The following is an 18,412-nucleotide window of genomic DNA, read 5'->3' as shown; positions in this document are numbered from 1 at the left end:
AAACTCTTTGTGGTTGTGGTTTGTGGTACAAAGGGTCATTGTACTCAGAAAAATAAGCTTTATCGCTGTAAACAGCCGGGATCCGTGGTGTAGGGGCAAGCGTAGTTGCCTCTCACCCAGTCGGCCTGGGTTCGATCCCAGAAGGTCCCGGTGGCATTTTTCGAGACGAGATTTGTCTGATCACGCCTTCCGTCGGTCGGGAAGTAAATGTTGGCCCCGGACTAACCTAAAAAAAAGGTTAGGTCGTTAGCTCAGTCCATGTGTAGGTGTCGTCTTCCTCGGTAGAGTTCGTTGTTAGGCAGTTGGACTAACAATCCAAAGGTCGTCAGTTCGAATCCCGGGGTGGATGGAAGCTAAGGTGTAAAAAGAGGTATGCAATTGCCTCAACAATCAAGCCTTCGGACACCTAGTTTCGAGTAGCAGGGTGACCACTCAAATCCCATTTTCAAATTCCCGACTTTTCCAGAATGCTCAAATAATACGCATTTCTTATCTAAAGAATGATTTAAAAAAAAAAACTTTCTATAAGAAAAGTCAATATTAACCACCGAAAAAAAAATTAAATGAATTTAAAAATAATCCAAATATAGGCATTTTTTGTAAATACAGTAACTTAACAACAATTAAAAAAAACTTCACAAATGGAACTTAATTATAATGATTCAGAGCAGAAACACAAACAATTAGTCTTAGAAAAAATTATCTAAAGTTCAACAATACTTATGAGCAGTTCTCTAGGATTTCGGTCATTCGATTTTTTTTGTATTTTTTAATCCGACTGAAACTTTTTTGGTGCCTTCGGTATGCCCAAAGAAGCCATTTTGCATCATTAGTTTGTCCATATAATTTTCCATACAAATTCGGCAGCTGTCCATACAAAAATGATGTATGAAAATTCAAAAATCTGTATCTTTTGAAGGAATTTTTTGATCGATTTGGTGTCTTCGGCAAAGTTGTAGGTATGGATACGGACTACACTGGAAAAAAATAATACACGGTAAAAAAAATTTGGTGATTTTTTTATTTAACTTTTTATCACTAAAAACACTATTTTTAATTTTTTTTTATTTTTTGATATGTTTTAGAAGGCATAAAATGCCAACTTTTCAGAAATTTCCAGGTTGTGCAAAAAATCACTGACCGAGTTATGAATTTTTTAATCAATACTGATTTTTTCAAAAAATCGAAATTTTGGTCGTAAAAATTTTTCAACTTCATTTTTCGATGTAAAATCAAATTTGCAATCAAAAAGTACTTTACTGAAATTTTGATAAAGTGCACCGTTTTCAAGTTATAGCCATATTTAAGTGACTTTTTTGAAAATAGTCGCAGTTTTTCATTTTTTTAAATTAGTGCACATGTTTGCCCAGTTTTGAAAAAAATATTTTTGAAAAGCTGAGAAAATTCTCTATATTTTGCTTATTTGGACTTTGTTGATACGACCTTTAGTTGCTGAGATATTGCAATGCAAAGGTTTAAAAACAGGAAAATTGATGTTTTCTAAGTTTCACCCAAACAACCCACCATTTTCTATCGTCAATATCTCAGCAACTAATGGTCCGATTTTCAATGTTAATATATGAAACATTTGTGAAATTTTCCGATCTCTTCGAAAAAAATATTTTTGGAATTTTCAAATCAAGACTAACATTTCACAAAGGCCAAACATTCAATATTACGCCCTTTTAAAATGTTTGTCTTGATTTGAAAATTCCAAAAATATTTTTTTCGAAAAGATCGGAAAATTTCACAATTGTTTCATATATTAACATTGAAAATCGGACCATTAGTTGCTGAGATATTGACGATAGAAAATGGTGGGTTGTTTGGGTGAAACTTAGAAAACATCAATTTTCCTGTTTTTAAACCTTTGCATTGCAATATCTCAGCAACTAAAGGTCGTATCAACATAGTCCGAATAAGCAAAATATAGAGAATTTTCTCAGCTTTTCAAAAATATTTTTTTCAAAACTGGGCAAACATGTGCACTAATTTAAAAAAATGAAAAACTGCGACTATTTTCAAAAAAGTCACTTAAATATGGCTATAACTTGAAAACGGTGCACTTTATCAAAATTTTAGTAAAGTACTTTTTGATTGCAAATTTGATTTTACATCGAAAAATGAAGTTGAAAAATTTTTACGACCAAAATTTCGATTTTTTGAAAAAATCAGTATTGATTAAAAAATTCATAACTCGGTCAGTGATTTTTTGCACAACCTGGAAATTTCTGAAAAGTTGGCATTTTATGCCTTCTAAAACATATCAAAAAATAAAAAAAATTAAAAATAGTGTTTTTTTATAAATCAAGTTTTAGTGATAAAAAGTTAAATAAAAAAATCACCAAATTTTTTTTACCGTGTATTATTTTTTTCCAGTGTAGTCCGTATCCATACCTACAACTTTGCCGAAGACACCAAATCGATCAAAAAATTCCTTCAAAAGATACAGATTTTTGAATTTTCATACATCATTTTTGTATGGACAGCTGCCGAATTTGTATGGAAAATTATATGGACAAACTAATGATGCAAAATGGCTTCTTTGGGCATACCGAAGGCACCAAAAAAGTTTCAGTCGGATTAAAAAATACAAAAATTAAAATTGAAGAAAAAAGACCGATTTCGTAGAGAATTGCTCTTATAACATTCATGTTATTTTTTAAATTGGCAAAAGTATAGTTTTTGATACTTCGTTTCAACTGGACAGTTAAAGATAACTGAACTTTAAATTTCGTTCCTATTTTTTTTAAACTTCATCATCATTTTAAATCAAAGAATGATTAAAACATAATTGCTGAAATTATTCAAAGGATTTAGAAAAATGTCAAGAAATTCATAAAAAAAATTTCCTGGTTCCCTTTTTAATTTTGTAATTTTTGATATTGTTTTTTTTTTTTTAAAATCAATGTTAATTTATCTATAGTGGTCAGTATTTAACTGTTTTTTTTTTCAATGAACATTCAGTTAGATATGATTTTATGTTTTACCACTTATTTTAAGCAAAATGTTTGAAGAGACAATTTTTTTAAACAGTTTTGCAATAACTTTAAATTTCTTGGATTATTTTTTTTGCAATTTCAAAATTTTCGTTATGTTTTCAAAACGAAAAAAAGTTTTTAAATTTTGGATTTTATTCGATATTTAAGTTTTCCGAAAACTGAAAGTCAAGCTATATGTACAGTAGTAATTTAACCCTACTCACAAAAAAAGTTTAACGGCAACATTAAAAAAAAACATATTTAAATTACTTAAAGAATTTAGTTAAACAATTAAAAATATTTACCAAAAAACCATTGCCAAACTCAAGTTGGAATCTGTTTTCAAATATTCAATCTATGTGACAAAATGAAATAGAATCATAACTCTAAGCTGGCCATTAGGCTCTATTTTTTTTATTAGTTTTTCATTAACTTTACCTCTTGTATGATAAACAAAAATTTATAGAGATCATATGATTCATGAAAATATTATGAAGATCTGTGTCAAAGACTCCAATATTAATTAAGATTTTGAATGTCCTAAACAGCTTTTCCATACTCAAATATATTGAAATAGTGAAAAGAACCTTAAATTTAAAGTAAGTTATTAAAGCAGAATTGAGTGAATTCAATTTGAGAATTGTACAAAATATTACATAATTATTCAAGAGTTAAAAAATTAAAAAAAATTTTTTTAAAAAGGTCCAATAAACCAAACTTTCAGTTTTTGCTTTTTGGGTGTTTTTTGAAACCCCTGACTCAAGGCAGTTTTAAAAACACCCAAAAAGCAAAAACTGGAAATTTGGTTTATTGGACCTTTTCAAAAAAAAAAACTCCAGATTTTCAATCAAGCATGCTAATAATTCCCGACTTTTCCCGACTTTTTGACAAAAAATCATAAATTCCCGACTTTTTCCCGATTTTTGGCGGATTTTGGCGAATTCCCGACTTTTTCCCGACTTTCCCGATTTCCCGACTTGAGTGGCCACCCTGCGAGTAGAAATCTCGCAATCGAGAACGCCATGGCATGTAGAGCGAATAATTTGATTGAGTTTTCGCTGTAAACAATAATATCAGCAATCATTTTAGGACCCAATTGCATGTCGTCGGTTAATGTTTTGGAACTTCAGTGTCTTCGCTACAGACTGTTGGAGTTTGAAAATATTTGCAAGGGCCTAAATTTTTTTCTCAATGTTCAAGATTAAGTTGACAAAAAAAAATATTCTAAAGAGTTACACTTCCACAGAGAACTGCACCATCTCTCGGTACAACGATGGTCGGACGGACGCGTACAGCTGATCATTTCGTAATCTTGTGTTTCGCACCTGCCCAATTGCCCACGAATGCCATCTTGGTGCGCACCCCAATGTAAGTGCAATAAATGAAAGGCAAGTGCAAAAATTGATCCACTTGCGCTCGTCATAAGTTAATTACGCGAGATTTAGGGTGCAATTGTTTTATATAATGTAATTCAGTGAGCATTTTTTAAACAGGTGAATTTCTACATTTCAAAAAGGCTTACAAATGGTGTACTCAATTGCAAACTCGATTTATGCCGATCGACGTGTACCTTAACGACCTTAACTAAGGGTCATTGTCCCATTGTGTGAACTACAATTCTGGAGTTTGTTTTGAAAAGGTCCAATAAACCAAATTTTCAGTTTTTCTGCTTTTTGGGTGTTTTCTAAAACCCCTGAATCAAGGCGGTTTTAAAAAAAACTGGAAATTTGGTTTATTGGACCTTTAAAAAAAAACTCCAGAATTTTACTATTTTTGTACAGTCAGGTCTTAACGACTAGTTGGGGAGCAGTTTTTCATCTTATTTTTATTAAATAAAATCATTCATTTACTTTAAGGACTTGTCATGCAAATCAATTTGCAGACATTATAGAAATAAATTTATTTTCCTCACAAACCTTCAACAAAAATTGGGTCACAACAGAGAGTGCGCACGCGCAAAAAAAGTTGAGACTTTGATGACCTTCACGTGCGCGGCAGCTTCAAGTGAAGAGAAGTAGTTATTGCTATACGTTCAAACCGCGCGCAAAGTCGAGAGGCGTCGCTCGTCATGGGCTTATGATTTGCTTTTTATCCATAACTACTTAGTACATCGCCGTATGCACAAACTTGAGGCGATGAAGGTCTTACGGTGGTAAGTAAATATGACTCGTTGCTGTTTAGTCGGTCACAGGAGGTATTTACAAGAAGTGGCCTTGATCTCAGGTTGAAAGGTGGCACTTCGTAATGATTAATGACGGTGGAATGGTACAGCCGTTTTACCACGCGTTTTACACATACAGTGAGTCAAATATTTGTCCGTAAGGTTTGCTTTTAGAAAACCGCTTTTCTCAGAAATCTTTAAAAAATCGTGCACGGCGGGGAGTCGTCCCAAAAAAAAGCCTATTACTAATGTGAAGGTTTTGATGCGCTCTTTCGATTGAATTTTGACCCGAAACCCGGAACTCAAAGCCTGTTATTTGAGAGCTCTCTTTTCTGAAATACTTGTGCGATGTCTGTATCCGCTCTTAAAAAATTGTGTCTTCCATCATTGGGAAACCGCTCGTAAATCCCACTATTTTTATAATTCAGATTTGTAGCCGTGGGGTCGGAGACGAACATTTTATTTATCGATTCACAATTTTCGACCAGTAAATGTGGTCAAAGATTCAGAGGTATTTTTTGGACTATTTTACAGATAACACTATTAAATTAAAAGAATTCAGTTTCAAACAAAAAGCCATTCGAAAACATGCATCATAAACTGCTTGGGTCCAAAATTGGAGGCTTTTCCAAAAAATATTTCCAGAGATATAGCCATATTAGTGTGTTACGTCTTATTTTACCCTTTTTTCCTATTATTTTTTTGGTTTTATACAGACAGGGTTGTTACGGAAAAGTCGAAAAAAAATCCGCGCCAGATCCGCGCCGACCCAAAAACCCAATCCGCGCGAAATCCGCGCCATATAAAAAAAATGCAACAAGCATAGAAGAGAGTAACATAATGAATGAAATTTAAAACGAAAAAAGAAAAAGCATTTGGATCAGTACCGTTGATCTGTTGTGGAATCATATCCAACCTGCACCAAGTGGAACATTTTTTGTCATTTCTGAAATAATATTAGCATTTTTTGTAACACTTTAAATATCGTTTTTTCAGAAAAAAAATTAAATTCAAAAATTAAAAAAATTAACACCATAAAATAAATCCCCGAATAATAAAATATAGGGATTTTTTACTTGATAATTCTCGCCAAAATTTTACACAGGAAAATCGATACACGAAATTTCTATTATTTTCTTCTCTTAATTTCTCTAAACTAAAATATGACTTCGATAATGATCCGAACTAAGAAAATGGCAAAAAAATAATAATTTAATAATTTATTTATTTATTTATTTAAAAATATTAATATTAAATAATTTAATAACTTAATTATTTAATAATTAAATAATTAAATAATTCAATTACTTAATAATTAAATAATTAAATTATTCAATAATTAAATAATTCAATAATTCATTAATTTAACAATTTAAAAATATAAAAATTAAATAATTAATTGATTGAATAATTAAATAATCAAATCATTGAATAATTTAATGATTTAATAATTGAATAATTTAATTATTTCATAATTTAATAATTTAATAATCTAATAATTTAATAATTTGATAATTTAATAATTTAATAATTTAATAACTTAATAATTTAATAATTTAAAAATTTAATAATTTAATAATTCATTAGGCTGGTACAAATATTTTTGAAAGTTTTTGTCACCCCCCCTTCAAAATTGGCCCGAAAAATCAGGGGGCAAAAAAATATTTTTACAATAAACTTCAAAATTTCAATGAAAATTCAAGTGCAACCAGCTGAAATCAAATTAAAATACATTCTTCTGCGTTTTAAATCATTTTTAGCATGTTTGGGTTTATTAAAAAATCTTAAGATTTTTTGAAAATTGTCGATGCAAAATCTTTTTTTTCGATACATTTTTTGTTTTTGTCAGATCTTAGATTTTTTGAAAACTAATGATTGCAAAACAACTGAACTAGTGTAAAATGCATTTTAAAACACTTTTTTCATTTAAATGTGAAGACTATGGCTTGTTATTTAAATTTTTACATTTTTTTATTTTTTTGCCCCCCCCCCCTTGACCTCGGCCAGGGCCGAGGGACAAAAACTTTTTTAAATATTTGCATCGGCCTTAATTGAATAATTTAATGATTTAATAATTTAAAATTTTAAAAATTTGAAAATTTAATAATTTATAAATTTAATAATTCAATAATTTAATAATTTAATAATTGCTGCCGAATTTTCACAAACTCAGCACGTTTTGAGCAGCTCCGATTCTTGGTCGAATGGTCGCCACCGCAATTGAAGCATTTGGCTTCGATGTTCTCGTTGATTGTGGTGCAAGTTTGCGTTATGTTGCACAACAACTCTTGATGAAACAGTTCCTTCCACCATGTCCAAACTGCAAGCAGTTCGAACATTGCGTCACGTCACGGTGCACTGGACGATAACGTTCCCAAGAAATTCGTCATGGCTGTAGTATTCAATCTTTGTGTTGTTCAAGAAATCCCATGCAAAAGCATCTAGAATCGGACAGACAAAATCCATGAATGGATTCAGTAAAACGGTATTCTTTTCATCCCAAATGAAACAAATTCACATTTTCACAATGACGTTCTAACTTTTTATTGTTTACCATTTGTTTCTTTCGTTATCAGTTATCACTATTTGCACCCTCCGCTAGCTGCTGCTCCGCGCCCTCCTTAGTAGATTCATCCTACTAAGCTACATTTCGTCACAACAGCAGCAGCGAAGTTAATTAGGGTTAAGTCTAAGCTTCTAAACGCTACACACGAATACAATTTGATAGCAGGTCGTGCCATTGTGCGGTGACAAATCGATGACAACAGCGGCGGCAGCAGCAGCGATCTCAAATCAGATAAATCAGATGGGCTGTGTGTGGATGATGTGTTGTATTGTTTTTGCGGATGCTGTAACACAATTGAACTGCAAGTCACGCGATTTCTACGCTGCAGATTGTCGTGTCCGCGTAGAAATTGTGACACAAATTAACCCGCCCTTCCGGGGGTTAAGCCTACGCCTATTTGTTCTGTCAGGAATTTGAGTCCGGGAGGGCAAACGAAAAAAAACTCCACGCCGTGAGAGTTACGCCTTGCAAGACTGCTGTGCTGACGCCGTACGTTTTTGAATGTATCAAATTAAGCCTAAAACTAAAATTAAAAACAAATCCGTGTCCTGTGACCCCTTGTTGCTGCTGCCGCTTAAGCGATTTTGGTTCGCTTCCGCGCGATTGCCTCCTCGACGGCGCGCAACTGTTTGAGGAGTTCCTCCCGCCGCGAGGACTTTTTCGACGCGCTCGAACTGGCCGCGGCCTTTTCCAGGGCGGCACTCGACGGTGGAATGACCTGCGCGTTCGGCTTGGAGTCCGACTTTTTCGCATCGACTAGAATAAATGTAAAACAAATCACGTTTGAATCAAGAAACTTAACACTTCTTCCGAAAATAATTACCCTTTTTGGCCGGTGCCGACTTGGAACCCTTGTCCGCGCCCTTGCCACCCTTCTTGGTAGCTTGCTTGCCCCGGGACGACGTCGACGAGCTGGACGAGTTGGAGCTTTCCGAGCCGGAATCGCTGGAGTCGGATGAGCCAGAAGCGGACGAGCTGGACCGTCGGCGGCGTTTGTCGGTGGGGGGAGCTTTGCGTGGAACAGGCGAAACCTGGAAAATGAGAGAAAAATTTGTTATAGATATTGCGACGTTTGAATCTTTCCTCAGGGCAAATGTAAATGGCACGATATTTGCACCATTCGAATTGATTGTTTATCAGTTATTTTCTATGTTTAATTTTCTTCAACATTGATGAAATAGTTTTACTATCGAAAAAAATCAATGTTTTCAAAATGCAAACATTATATTCTCCAACACCGAAGTGAAGGTTAAATACCTAGTAAGCTATTCACAGCTTCCCTAATACGGATGTAAACTTCAAGCACCTACAATGTGTAACACGGCCTAACTACCTTGACTTTCCATCATTCCAGGGGCTGAGATTCATCAACTTCTTGAAGGCAGCGAGCTTTATCACTCTTTCAGCTTTAGATTATAATTGCTTTTAGATTCTCAAACGCTGGCATTGAACGATGACAATACTAAGCTCAGGTCATGGTAGATTATTTCATTCACAACATTATGCAGTGGATCAGAGCAGATGACACGATCTCTAATACATACGAGCTCCAGCTAAAATAATTGCATTGTTGGTTACATATACCATACCATACAAAACAGCTTAGAACACCATACGCGGTGCCCGTGCTGTATCAAGAAGGTTGTTCCATGTTGCTCGGTTCTGGGCTGCAGCTCGCCAGTCTCCTAGGTTGCAGATCTTTCTTAGGTCCGCCTCGATCTGATTACCCCATCGTGCACGCTGCGCTCCTGCTCTTCGGCCAGTGCCGCCATCCGGTCGCGCGCGGTCAAAGAGCATCCTGACAGGATGGTCTTCGTCCATCCTCGCGACATGGCCGGCCCACCTGAGCCTCCCGATTCTCGCCAGGGTGACGATGGTCGGTTCTCCCAGCAGCGCGTGCAGTTCGTGGTTCATGCGTTTTCGCCACTCGTTCTGAGCTGTACGTACTCCACCGTAGATCGTTCGCAGCACCTTCCGTTCGAAAACTCCAAGGGCTCGTTCGTCCTCTTGCCGCAGCGTCCAGGTCTCGTGGCCATAGAGGGCAACCGGTCTAATCAGTGTCTTGTACAGGGTCAGCTTCGTGGTGCGTTGCACTCGATCAGATGTCAAGGTTTTCCGTAATCCAAAGTAGGCGCGATTCGCGGAGTGGATACGTGTCCGGATCTCTAAGCTGGTGTCGTTGTCGGCCGTTACCAGCGATCCCAAGTACACGAATTCGCTCACCTCCTCCAGCACATCGCCATCCACAGCTAAAGGGGTGAGTCTTGGGGGGTCAACGTCCTTTGAGCCCCTCCCTTTCATGTACTTTGTTTTCGTCGTATTCATGGCCAATCCAATTCGTCTTGCTTGCGTCTTTAAGGCGGTGTAAACCCTTTTCACCGTCTCTAGGTCTCTCGCTATAATATCAATGTCGTCCGCATAAGCAAGAAGTTGGACTGTCCTGTTGCAAATCGTGCCTCTCGTGTCTATACCCGCTCTTCGCACAACTCCCTCAAGTCCGATGTTGAACAGCGCATTGGATAAGCCATCACCTTGTCGTAACCCTTGATGCGATTGGAAGGGGTCCGCTAGCTCCCCTGCCACTCGCACGTGACACATCACACGGTCCAAGGTAGCCTTGATCAGCCTAGTCAGTTTGTCCGGAAATCCGTTCTCGTGCATGATCTGCCATAGCTGTTCGCGGTCGACTATATCGTACGCTGCCTTGAAATCGATGAAGATGTGATGTGTGGGCACATTGTACTCACGGCATTTCTCGAAGATCTGCCGGAGCGAGAAAATTTGGTCCGTGGTGGCCCGAGCGCAAGTAAACCCCGCTTGATAGGGGCCCACGAACCTCCGTGCGTACGGTGTCAGCAGACGGCAGAGGATCTCGGAGAGGATTTTATAGGCCGCGTTGATAAGCGTGATGCCGCGGTAGTTGCCACAGTCCAGCTTATCGCCCTTTTTGTAGATGGGGCACACGACACCATCCATCCATTCTTCTGGTAGTTTCTCCTCCCTCCAGATCTTAGAAATCACCAAGTGGATCGCCCTCGCCAACTGCTCTCCTCCATATTTGAAGAGCTCACCGGGGCCCTGTTGTTCTTCAGCTGCCTGATCTCCTTCTTCACCGTCTCCAGATCAGGTGCCGGGAACTGTTCGTCAGCATTGTTGGTTACATATGGCTTCAGAAAACACTCTTAATCCTGAACTGGTTTGACTGACGGCCTGTTTACTGCTATATTCAAGTCTCCAGTCTTCCGCGAATTAATAGAGCTTAGTTGAAGGATTTCCACTGTTGACGATTCTCTGTTTTCGCCAACACTCGGCCCCAGCGTAACTTCTCGTCAACAGCACTGTTTCCTTGGTGGAAACTTCTCCGTCCGGTCAACCCCGAGTGCGTTGTCGTTGTGCGTTCCAACCTCTGCTGACACCGCCGATACAACCTCCGCAGTTGCGGGGCCACCAGGCGCGAAAGATGTTATGTAGGCAAAGACCTGTAGCTTCGACGTGTTCTGGCTCGATGCGCAGACGATACTTTGTTTCGTTCGCAAGCTGATTTGGTTTGATCGCAACAAGCTGCAAAGACCCGCAAAAGCACAGATTCAAACAATACTAGGTACACGTGCTGTAACAAGAAGACTCTATAATTTCTCAGGTTACAGATCTTCTGGATATCACCATTCACTTGATCTCCCCACCGTGTGCGCGGTTTCCCTGCTCTTATGCTGGTCGGTTCTTCAAGAAACGCGTGCAGTTCGTGGTTCATGCGTGGTCGCCACACTCCGTCAGATACCTGCACTCCGCCCTAGATCGTTCGTAGCACCTTCCGTTCGAAAACTCCAAGGGTACGTTCGTCCTCCTGTCGCATCGTCCAGGTATCGAAAAATGCCTTCAATGGCGATTTTGAATTGCCGCAGCCCTCGGCGTGACCCAAAGGGCCATGGCTGCTCGCGGCCGACTGAATCATAGACCGCCTTGAAATCGATGAAGATGTGATGTGTAGGCACATTGTACTCACGACATTTCTCGAGGATTTGTCGGAGACAAAATATTTGGTCCGTGGTAGCGTGCGCTCCACTGGAGCTCGCCTGGTACGGCCCGACCAACCTCCTTCTGAGAGATATTTGTAGGCCGCGCCAGCTTATCGCCGATTGTTGTAGATGGGACATACGACACCATCCATCCACTTCTCCGACAGCCTCTCCTCCTCCCAGCTCTTCGAAATCACACTGTGGAGCGCCCTCGCCAGTTCTCTCCTCCATATTTCAAGAGTTCACCGGGTAACCGATCCTTGCCGGCAGCTCTGTTGTTCTTCAGTATGCTGATCTCCCTCTTCACCGTCTCCAGATCAGGTACTGGATCAGCTGAGGGTGCTCCAAGGTTGACTCCGACGCCGTCTCCGTTCGCTTCATCACCGTTGAGGTGCTCGTGGAAGTGTTCTGCTTTCAACTCCTCGCTTTTGTTCACGATCAGGTTTCTCGCGTTGTCCCTGCACACGTCGAATCGCGGCACGAAGCCTGCGCATTTCCCGTGGTCGATTTGGGTTTTCGTCCGTTGGTCAGATGTTGTCCAGGTGGCTTTATTGATGTCCTTGCGAGGAAAAAAGGTGCTTCCAAAGGGTAACAAAGGAACCGCAAATAAGTTGATTGCTTGTATTTTGTTGCCTCGGAATGCCAAGTGCCACCAAAAACGCCAAGAAACTCGTCGAAACCCACCTGCAAAAGTAGAAAAAACAATTCCATAATAATTACCTTCTTCCGCTTGGTGGAAACGGCTTTCTCGATTGCCCGCTTATCCACCGGTGGCGACGGATTCCGCTTCTTCGCCACAACTGGCGAAATTTTGCGAACTGCAAATTGGTAAATACATTTTAGTATCTAGGTTCAACCTACAAAACCATACAACCTCTACCTGGCGAGTACTTGCTCCTCCGGGGGCTCGTCGTCGGTGACCGCGTGCGGATGACCTTGCGCACGTGCGTCGCCGCGGCGTGCCGATCGCTCTCCTTCGACCGGTGGCTGTCGTAGCGGCGCCGCTTCGTGCTGGGCGACGGCGACCGGCTGGACGAGCTCGATCCGGACCGCGAACTGCTGCTGGAGCTGCTGTACGAGGAGCTGTTGCTGTAGCTGCGCCGTTCGGCGGTGCGACCGGTTCGCTTTTCGGCTGCGGCGGCTCCGCCACCACCACCACCTCCACGGCCGGGGGATTTGGAACGCATCCACGGGTCGTTCCACTCGTCGGCACGTTGCACGATGACCTCTCGGGTGGCGCGCGGGCGACGTTTCGTGAGGTCTTCGTCCTCGTACTGGGGCATTCGGTGGGAGGGGAGTTCGCGGTAACGGTGGGTACGCCCGAAGGCGTCCTCTTCGAAGGGTGGACCGGGGCGGGCGAACTTGGCGGGTGGTGGCACTCCGCCGTACTCGTACGGGACGGGTGGGCCTCGGCCGGCGAACGTCGGGGGTTCCGGCGATCCTCGGTTGTAGTAGTTGTCCTTCTCGAGCTCGTCCTGGGTGAGGGAAAGGTTCATCTTTTTGTCTTCAAAGTCAATGTCCTGCTCCTTGCGTTTGGTCGCCTTGCGCATCATTTCCTTGGCCGTGCGGAGGCCACGCTCCCAGGCGCTTTCCGTGACCGGTTCTGGGGCTCGGGCCGGGGGTGGAAGTGCTGCCGCGGCGCTGTACGCGTGGTGTGGCGCAATGTGGTGCAGGGGAGGTCGCTCGATGCGGTAGTCGGCCTGGTACATGGGGTGGGCGGCGTAGGCGGGTGGTTGGTGCGGGATGGGGACCGGTCGGACCATGTCGAACATGGTGTAATTTCCCTTGTCGGTGACGCCTGGATGGAGGAAGCGACAGCTCATGCCCCAGGTGCACTGGCCACGTTGGTAGAATCGGCAGACCGGTTTGGGTTCGGTTTCCTCCGGACGCTTTTCGTCCTCGTCGGACACTTCTCCCTCCTCCAGCTCTTCGCCCTCTTCCAGTTCGGCGTCGGATTCTTTCTTCTTTTTCTTGTTGTCTGACGGCTCGGGGGCTTGCACTGGGACCTTGCCCGTTTCCGTCTTCTCTGCCACCTTTGGCGGTTCGTTACACTCGCCCTCTTCGGCCTCAAAGTCCAGCACGTCTTCGTCGTTCTTCTTGTCCATCAGATCGTCGTCCAGCAGGTTGTCGTGACCCCTCGCCGATCCGTTCGGCTTGTCCTCCATGTTCCGAAGCTGATTCTTTTTCTCCTCCAACTTTTGCCTCAAATCAACGATCATCAACTTGTCGTTCTCCTTGTCCTGGGCCGACATCTCTTCATCGTCCTCACCATCTGCGCCCCCTTTCCGGGCAGCCCCCGTCGTGGCCGATTCAACCTCTTCCTTGTCCGAGCCGCGATCGCTGCCCTTGTCCTCGTCCCGCTCGTCATCGTGCTCATCACTCTCCAGACTCACGTCGCTCAGATCTTCGTGGCTCATGTCCAGCGCGGTGTCCTTGCGGGCGCTGCTGTTGGCCCGCTCCTCCTCCGGCTCCCCAGACTTAGCCTCGTCGGCGCCACTTTTATCCCGCGCGCCATCTTCACGATCCGATTCCATCTCGCAGTCGCTGATTTCCTCGCCCTTCAACTTTTCGCTGAGATTCGACCCGCTCGAGGCACGCGACAGCCGACCTCCTCCCAACCTTCCCCCGCGGCTATCCGACCGGTTCGAGGCACCCGAAGCCGACCGGGACCGGTTGTACGGCGAACCGCTGCGACTCTTGCGCGAATTCTCCGCACTCCGGAACGAGGCCGAATTGGAGCGCGACCTTGTCCCCGCATCTTCCTCGTAGTTCTTCGGACTCGACGGTGGACCGCCGTCGCCGTCCTTCTTCTCTCCCACCGGACTCGAGGCCGGGCTTGACCGGGACCGGGAACGAGAGCCGCCCGAGCCGGAACGGGACCGCGAGCGGGATGACCGGGTGGTGGTTTCGTTTTCTGGGGCGTCGTCCGGTTGATCCGGGTTGTGGTGGTCGGGGGCGCCACCAACCGGACTGGCCGGAGCGTCCGAGTTGCTGGAGCTGCTCGAGGCGGACGAACCGGGCCGGGAATCGTCACTGTCCATTGCGGGGCGGAACGCTGGAACGGAAACGGAGGGGATTAGCGGGGATCTGACTGGGTGAAGGATTTTACGTTTGAGGTGAGGGCAATTCTCTGAGAAGAACAATTTTTAAATTTATTTTTTCAGAAAATTGCTCATACATGGTTTAAGGGTTAATTGAATGCATCGAAAATATTCATATTAGCTGGTAGAAATTCAAGAATGATTCGAAAACAAGCAATTTATGAACATTTTCTCTGCCACTCTCAACAAAACTAGTTTGAGCATTTTCACTTTTCCTCTTTCACGTTCCCGCCATTTGACCACACTTTGTGCACTTTTATTTGTTCAAGATTTACCTTGCTCTCGCAAAAGAGATATTTGTTGGTCTGTTCATTTTGCGGTTTTGTTTTTTTGCCAAACGCCAATCTTTCACGTCTTACCTTTGGACAAACTTCGAGCCCTCGAGGAGGAACTGGGGTCACTTTCTTCATACTCATTTTGAGTTCTTGTGTGTTTTGTTTAACTACAAGTCCATACTTTTACTTTTTTTTTGTTTTTCAAACACAACCTTAATCTACTAAAGTTCTTCACCCTCGAAAAGGTCAACAAACTGCTTTCCTTTTTATGGGAAATTCAAACAAAACTAAACTCGACCAACTTGTCGAACTTTTACATTCCGGAAGTGAGACCCCTTCCCCACGGTTTAAAAAAATACTGAAACTGAAACAGGCAGCAACATCTCGAACAATCTGGAGCCCGGAACGAAAACGTAAACAGAAAACGAAAACAAAAACTCTTCACAACTCAAGTGTCTTTCCATCAGCAGCCGTGCTGTTGTTGTTGTTGTTATTCTTCTTCTTTCTCCACGCGCGCGCGCCGCACACAAATCCACACACGGCCAACTGAGATCAATGTCCTTGAAACCGGCCAAACTTGCACCACTTTACGGTGCCGACAACTTTTACTTCACCAAAAACTAAACTGAGTCTTTTTTTTACGAATCGTCCTTTTGAACTGCGTTCGAACGCATAAACTTAAAAAGATAACTTTTTCCTTATTCCAACGAACTGTAAATTTTCACAAGAAAGATGGTGGTCGCTTTTGTGTAGAAATTGGTCAACTTTTTCTTCGCTTTCTCCCGGGGGCGGCGCCGATGCTTACCTTTTCCACTTACTCTCTCTCTCTCGAGATCGATTGATTGATCGCTTGCTTGCTCGCTAGTAGACACCGAAAGTGACCAATTTCACGCGCGTCGCAGACTGGAACCGGTGCCGGTGCGTTCGAGGTGGTTTTGGGACGCTGGCCGAGCCGAAGGATGTCCGAAATTTGCTTCCCGAAAAACCACGCCACCAAAAGCGGTCCGCAGCAGAAGAGTGAAAAATCGAAGATGGCGTGCCGAGCCGCAGAACTGACGTTTCGGTTGAGACGGGTGGTGGGTTTCTGCGTGCTGCAGGGGTGTGGTGAGAAGCAGTATAACAGTTTTAGGTACACGAAGAATCGGCATTACACTTTTTAAGTTCGATTACACGAAATTCAGTTCATGTCTAGGGGTTGGACAGAGTCGATGGTTTTATTATTCGTTAATCTATTGACGGCGGTTTTGATATTTTTGTCAAAAGATCGACGAATAGTTGAGCTAGCGTTCCCACCGTATATTATCAATCTCGGTTAAATTTGACATCTTATAAACATCATCACAACATCATTTTCAAAAAAGTTTGCGCAAAACGGAGTTTATCACGGTTCATATCCAGAATCGACGATTCCTTCGTATGACCCTTCTGCCTGAGCCGCCCGATTAGGAAAAACGGGGACGGAGACTTGGACCATCCGGAACGGTCGGTAATGTCCACGGAAGCCAAAACCCACTTTCCCACAGCTAGCTTTCAGATGATTTGTGTCCGTTTGCTCCGAGGTTTGCTCCTCTGAAGGAGGCCATCATTTGCCTTTGGAGCAAAAAGTGTTTTTTCAGCATCTCAGGACTTTTGCTGTGGCTTCTGCGGAACCGTCTACAGCACGCCGGTCGCACAGAACAACACATTAAAAGGCTCACAATCTATAGACGGCCATCCCTCCTAAGTCAACAATCGAGAAGAATTCCATCAAGAAGATCGTTGGAGAAAACAAAAACCCGGGAAGTTCATCCATCACGACTTCCTGCGTGACTACGGCGGACGAGTTGAGGCCCTTCATCGTGAGCGTTCTTGATAGGGTGTCCAGGGCCTGCCACAGGACAAAACGAAACCCTCCTCTCCCTTTTTCGGTGGTTTATCAATAAAAAGCGGAAACACAACTATATTTACAACAAAAAAAAACGCAAATTAAAGAATTATACAAAAAATTTAAAACAAAGACTTTGAGTTCTTCGTTGGCATGTATCCCGCGAACCGTTTGAAGGTCTGGTTGAAAAAGTGCAGCAACTGGGACGAAACGATTTAGCACCTCCGCGTTCCGCTTAGAACTTCCGCAATCAAGTGCCGAAACAATGTAAATCGTGTTGTTGGTTCCCTGAATCTTCCGACCGCCGCCGCTGGATTGAATCTGGTAATGGCGATCGTACCGGATGCGCTTGAACGAGCAAAGCTCGCCGAGGTTGTTTAGAACCGGAAAAGAATCTGAGGGAGGAAGTCGATTGGATTTTTTGATTTTAAACCATCCAGCTTACTAACCTCCTCAGTCGCTTCAGTTCAACCCTTCCTCGCTCCTGTCCCGCTTCTTCAACAATATTCGATCGGACCGGACCGAAATCTGCACGTCCAACTTCCACTGGCATCCGCTCACTCGAACCCGCTCAAACACGTCCATCGGCTCGACTCCGCATCAGCATCCGGCAGTTGGTTGATCTGGTTCACCGTAACGAGACTATGTCCTATGATTTCGAGCCGATTTAGGGTGAAGCAGGTCGTCACTTTCCATGTAGAACAACGCCGAAACGCTTGGTTTTCTGGAACGAAGTCGGGACTGTAACCGAAACCGGTGAAATTTGTTTTGTTTTGATTTGAATATGACATTTCAACTCACCAAGGTTCCTAAAGGCATGGTGGGATTTCGTTAATATATTGACGAAATGTCGATATACTGACCAATTATTTTAATGCGTTGATAATGTATTGACCGATCTGTCCGACCCCTAGTCCACCTCTCATTGAAGAAACCCCCCCCCCCCCCTCCCCCTCCAATTAAAATTTGATTTTTGCGGTGTTTTAGAATTTTAGACGGTTTATTTTATGGAACATTGTATGGATTCTCGTCCACGTTTTTTGTTGATCCACTTGCAAAATTTACGTTTTCCACGATAAATTCTTCTAAATCAAAATCACTATGTAACCGATTGTCGTTAGATTACTTAAAACATGAACTTCTTCTATGGGCTTTTGTATACCTCTTTTTGAAGCTACAGAACAACGTGCGTAGTTTTTCCTCTGTGGTTTTTCCCCGAGTTGATCATGTGATGGTTCTGCAATGTTGTAATTCTTACAAATATACTCGAAAGCAGTTCTCACGTTTTCAGAATAGTGCTTCGTTATATCGTACAGGGACACTACGGTATTATTATCCATACTTTCAAAAGAACACAACAACGAACTGATACGAATATTTGACGAATCGTTTCTGTAAAATACTTAGAATAGGAATTTCTAATTTTATTAAACGTACCTAAGTATCAA

General features: G+C 42.4%; 1 protein-coding gene across 2 annotated transcripts; it reads right to left on the bottom strand.

Moving 5' to 3' along the window:
* Positions 1-7,661: 7,661 nt before the first annotated feature.
* LOC120416633 (zinc finger CCCH domain-containing protein 18) lies at positions 7,662-16,135 on the bottom strand. Of its 2 annotated transcripts, none has more exons than XM_039578440.2 (5): positions 15,906-16,135; positions 12,605-14,779; positions 12,445-12,542; positions 8,532-8,739; positions 7,662-8,464 (listed from the first exon to the last, which is right to left on the bottom strand). In XM_039578440.2, the coding sequence occupies exons 2-5, from the start codon at positions 14,763-14,765 to the stop codon at positions 8,283-8,285; spliced, it is 2,649 nt and encodes an 882-aa protein (XP_039434374.1). In that variant the 5' UTR covers positions 14,766-14,779; positions 15,906-16,135; the 3' UTR covers positions 7,662-8,282. The 2 variants fall into 2 exon arrangements, with proteins under 2 accessions (XP_039434374.1, XP_039434375.1); XM_039578441.1 differs by lacking the exon at positions 15,906-16,135 and adding an exon at positions 15,185-15,899.
* Between the last annotated feature and the right edge of the window lie 2,277 nt (positions 16,136-18,412).

The sequence above is a fragment of the Culex pipiens genome, chromosome 2, assembly GCF_016801865.2.
Source record: "Culex pipiens pallens isolate TS chromosome 2, TS_CPP_V2, whole genome shotgun sequence".
In the NCBI taxonomy this organism is placed as follows: Eukaryota; Metazoa; Arthropoda; class Insecta; order Diptera; family Culicidae; genus Culex; species Culex pipiens.
Note: the sequence above shows the minus strand (reverse complement) of the source record. Positions and strands in the feature narration are given on the sequence as shown.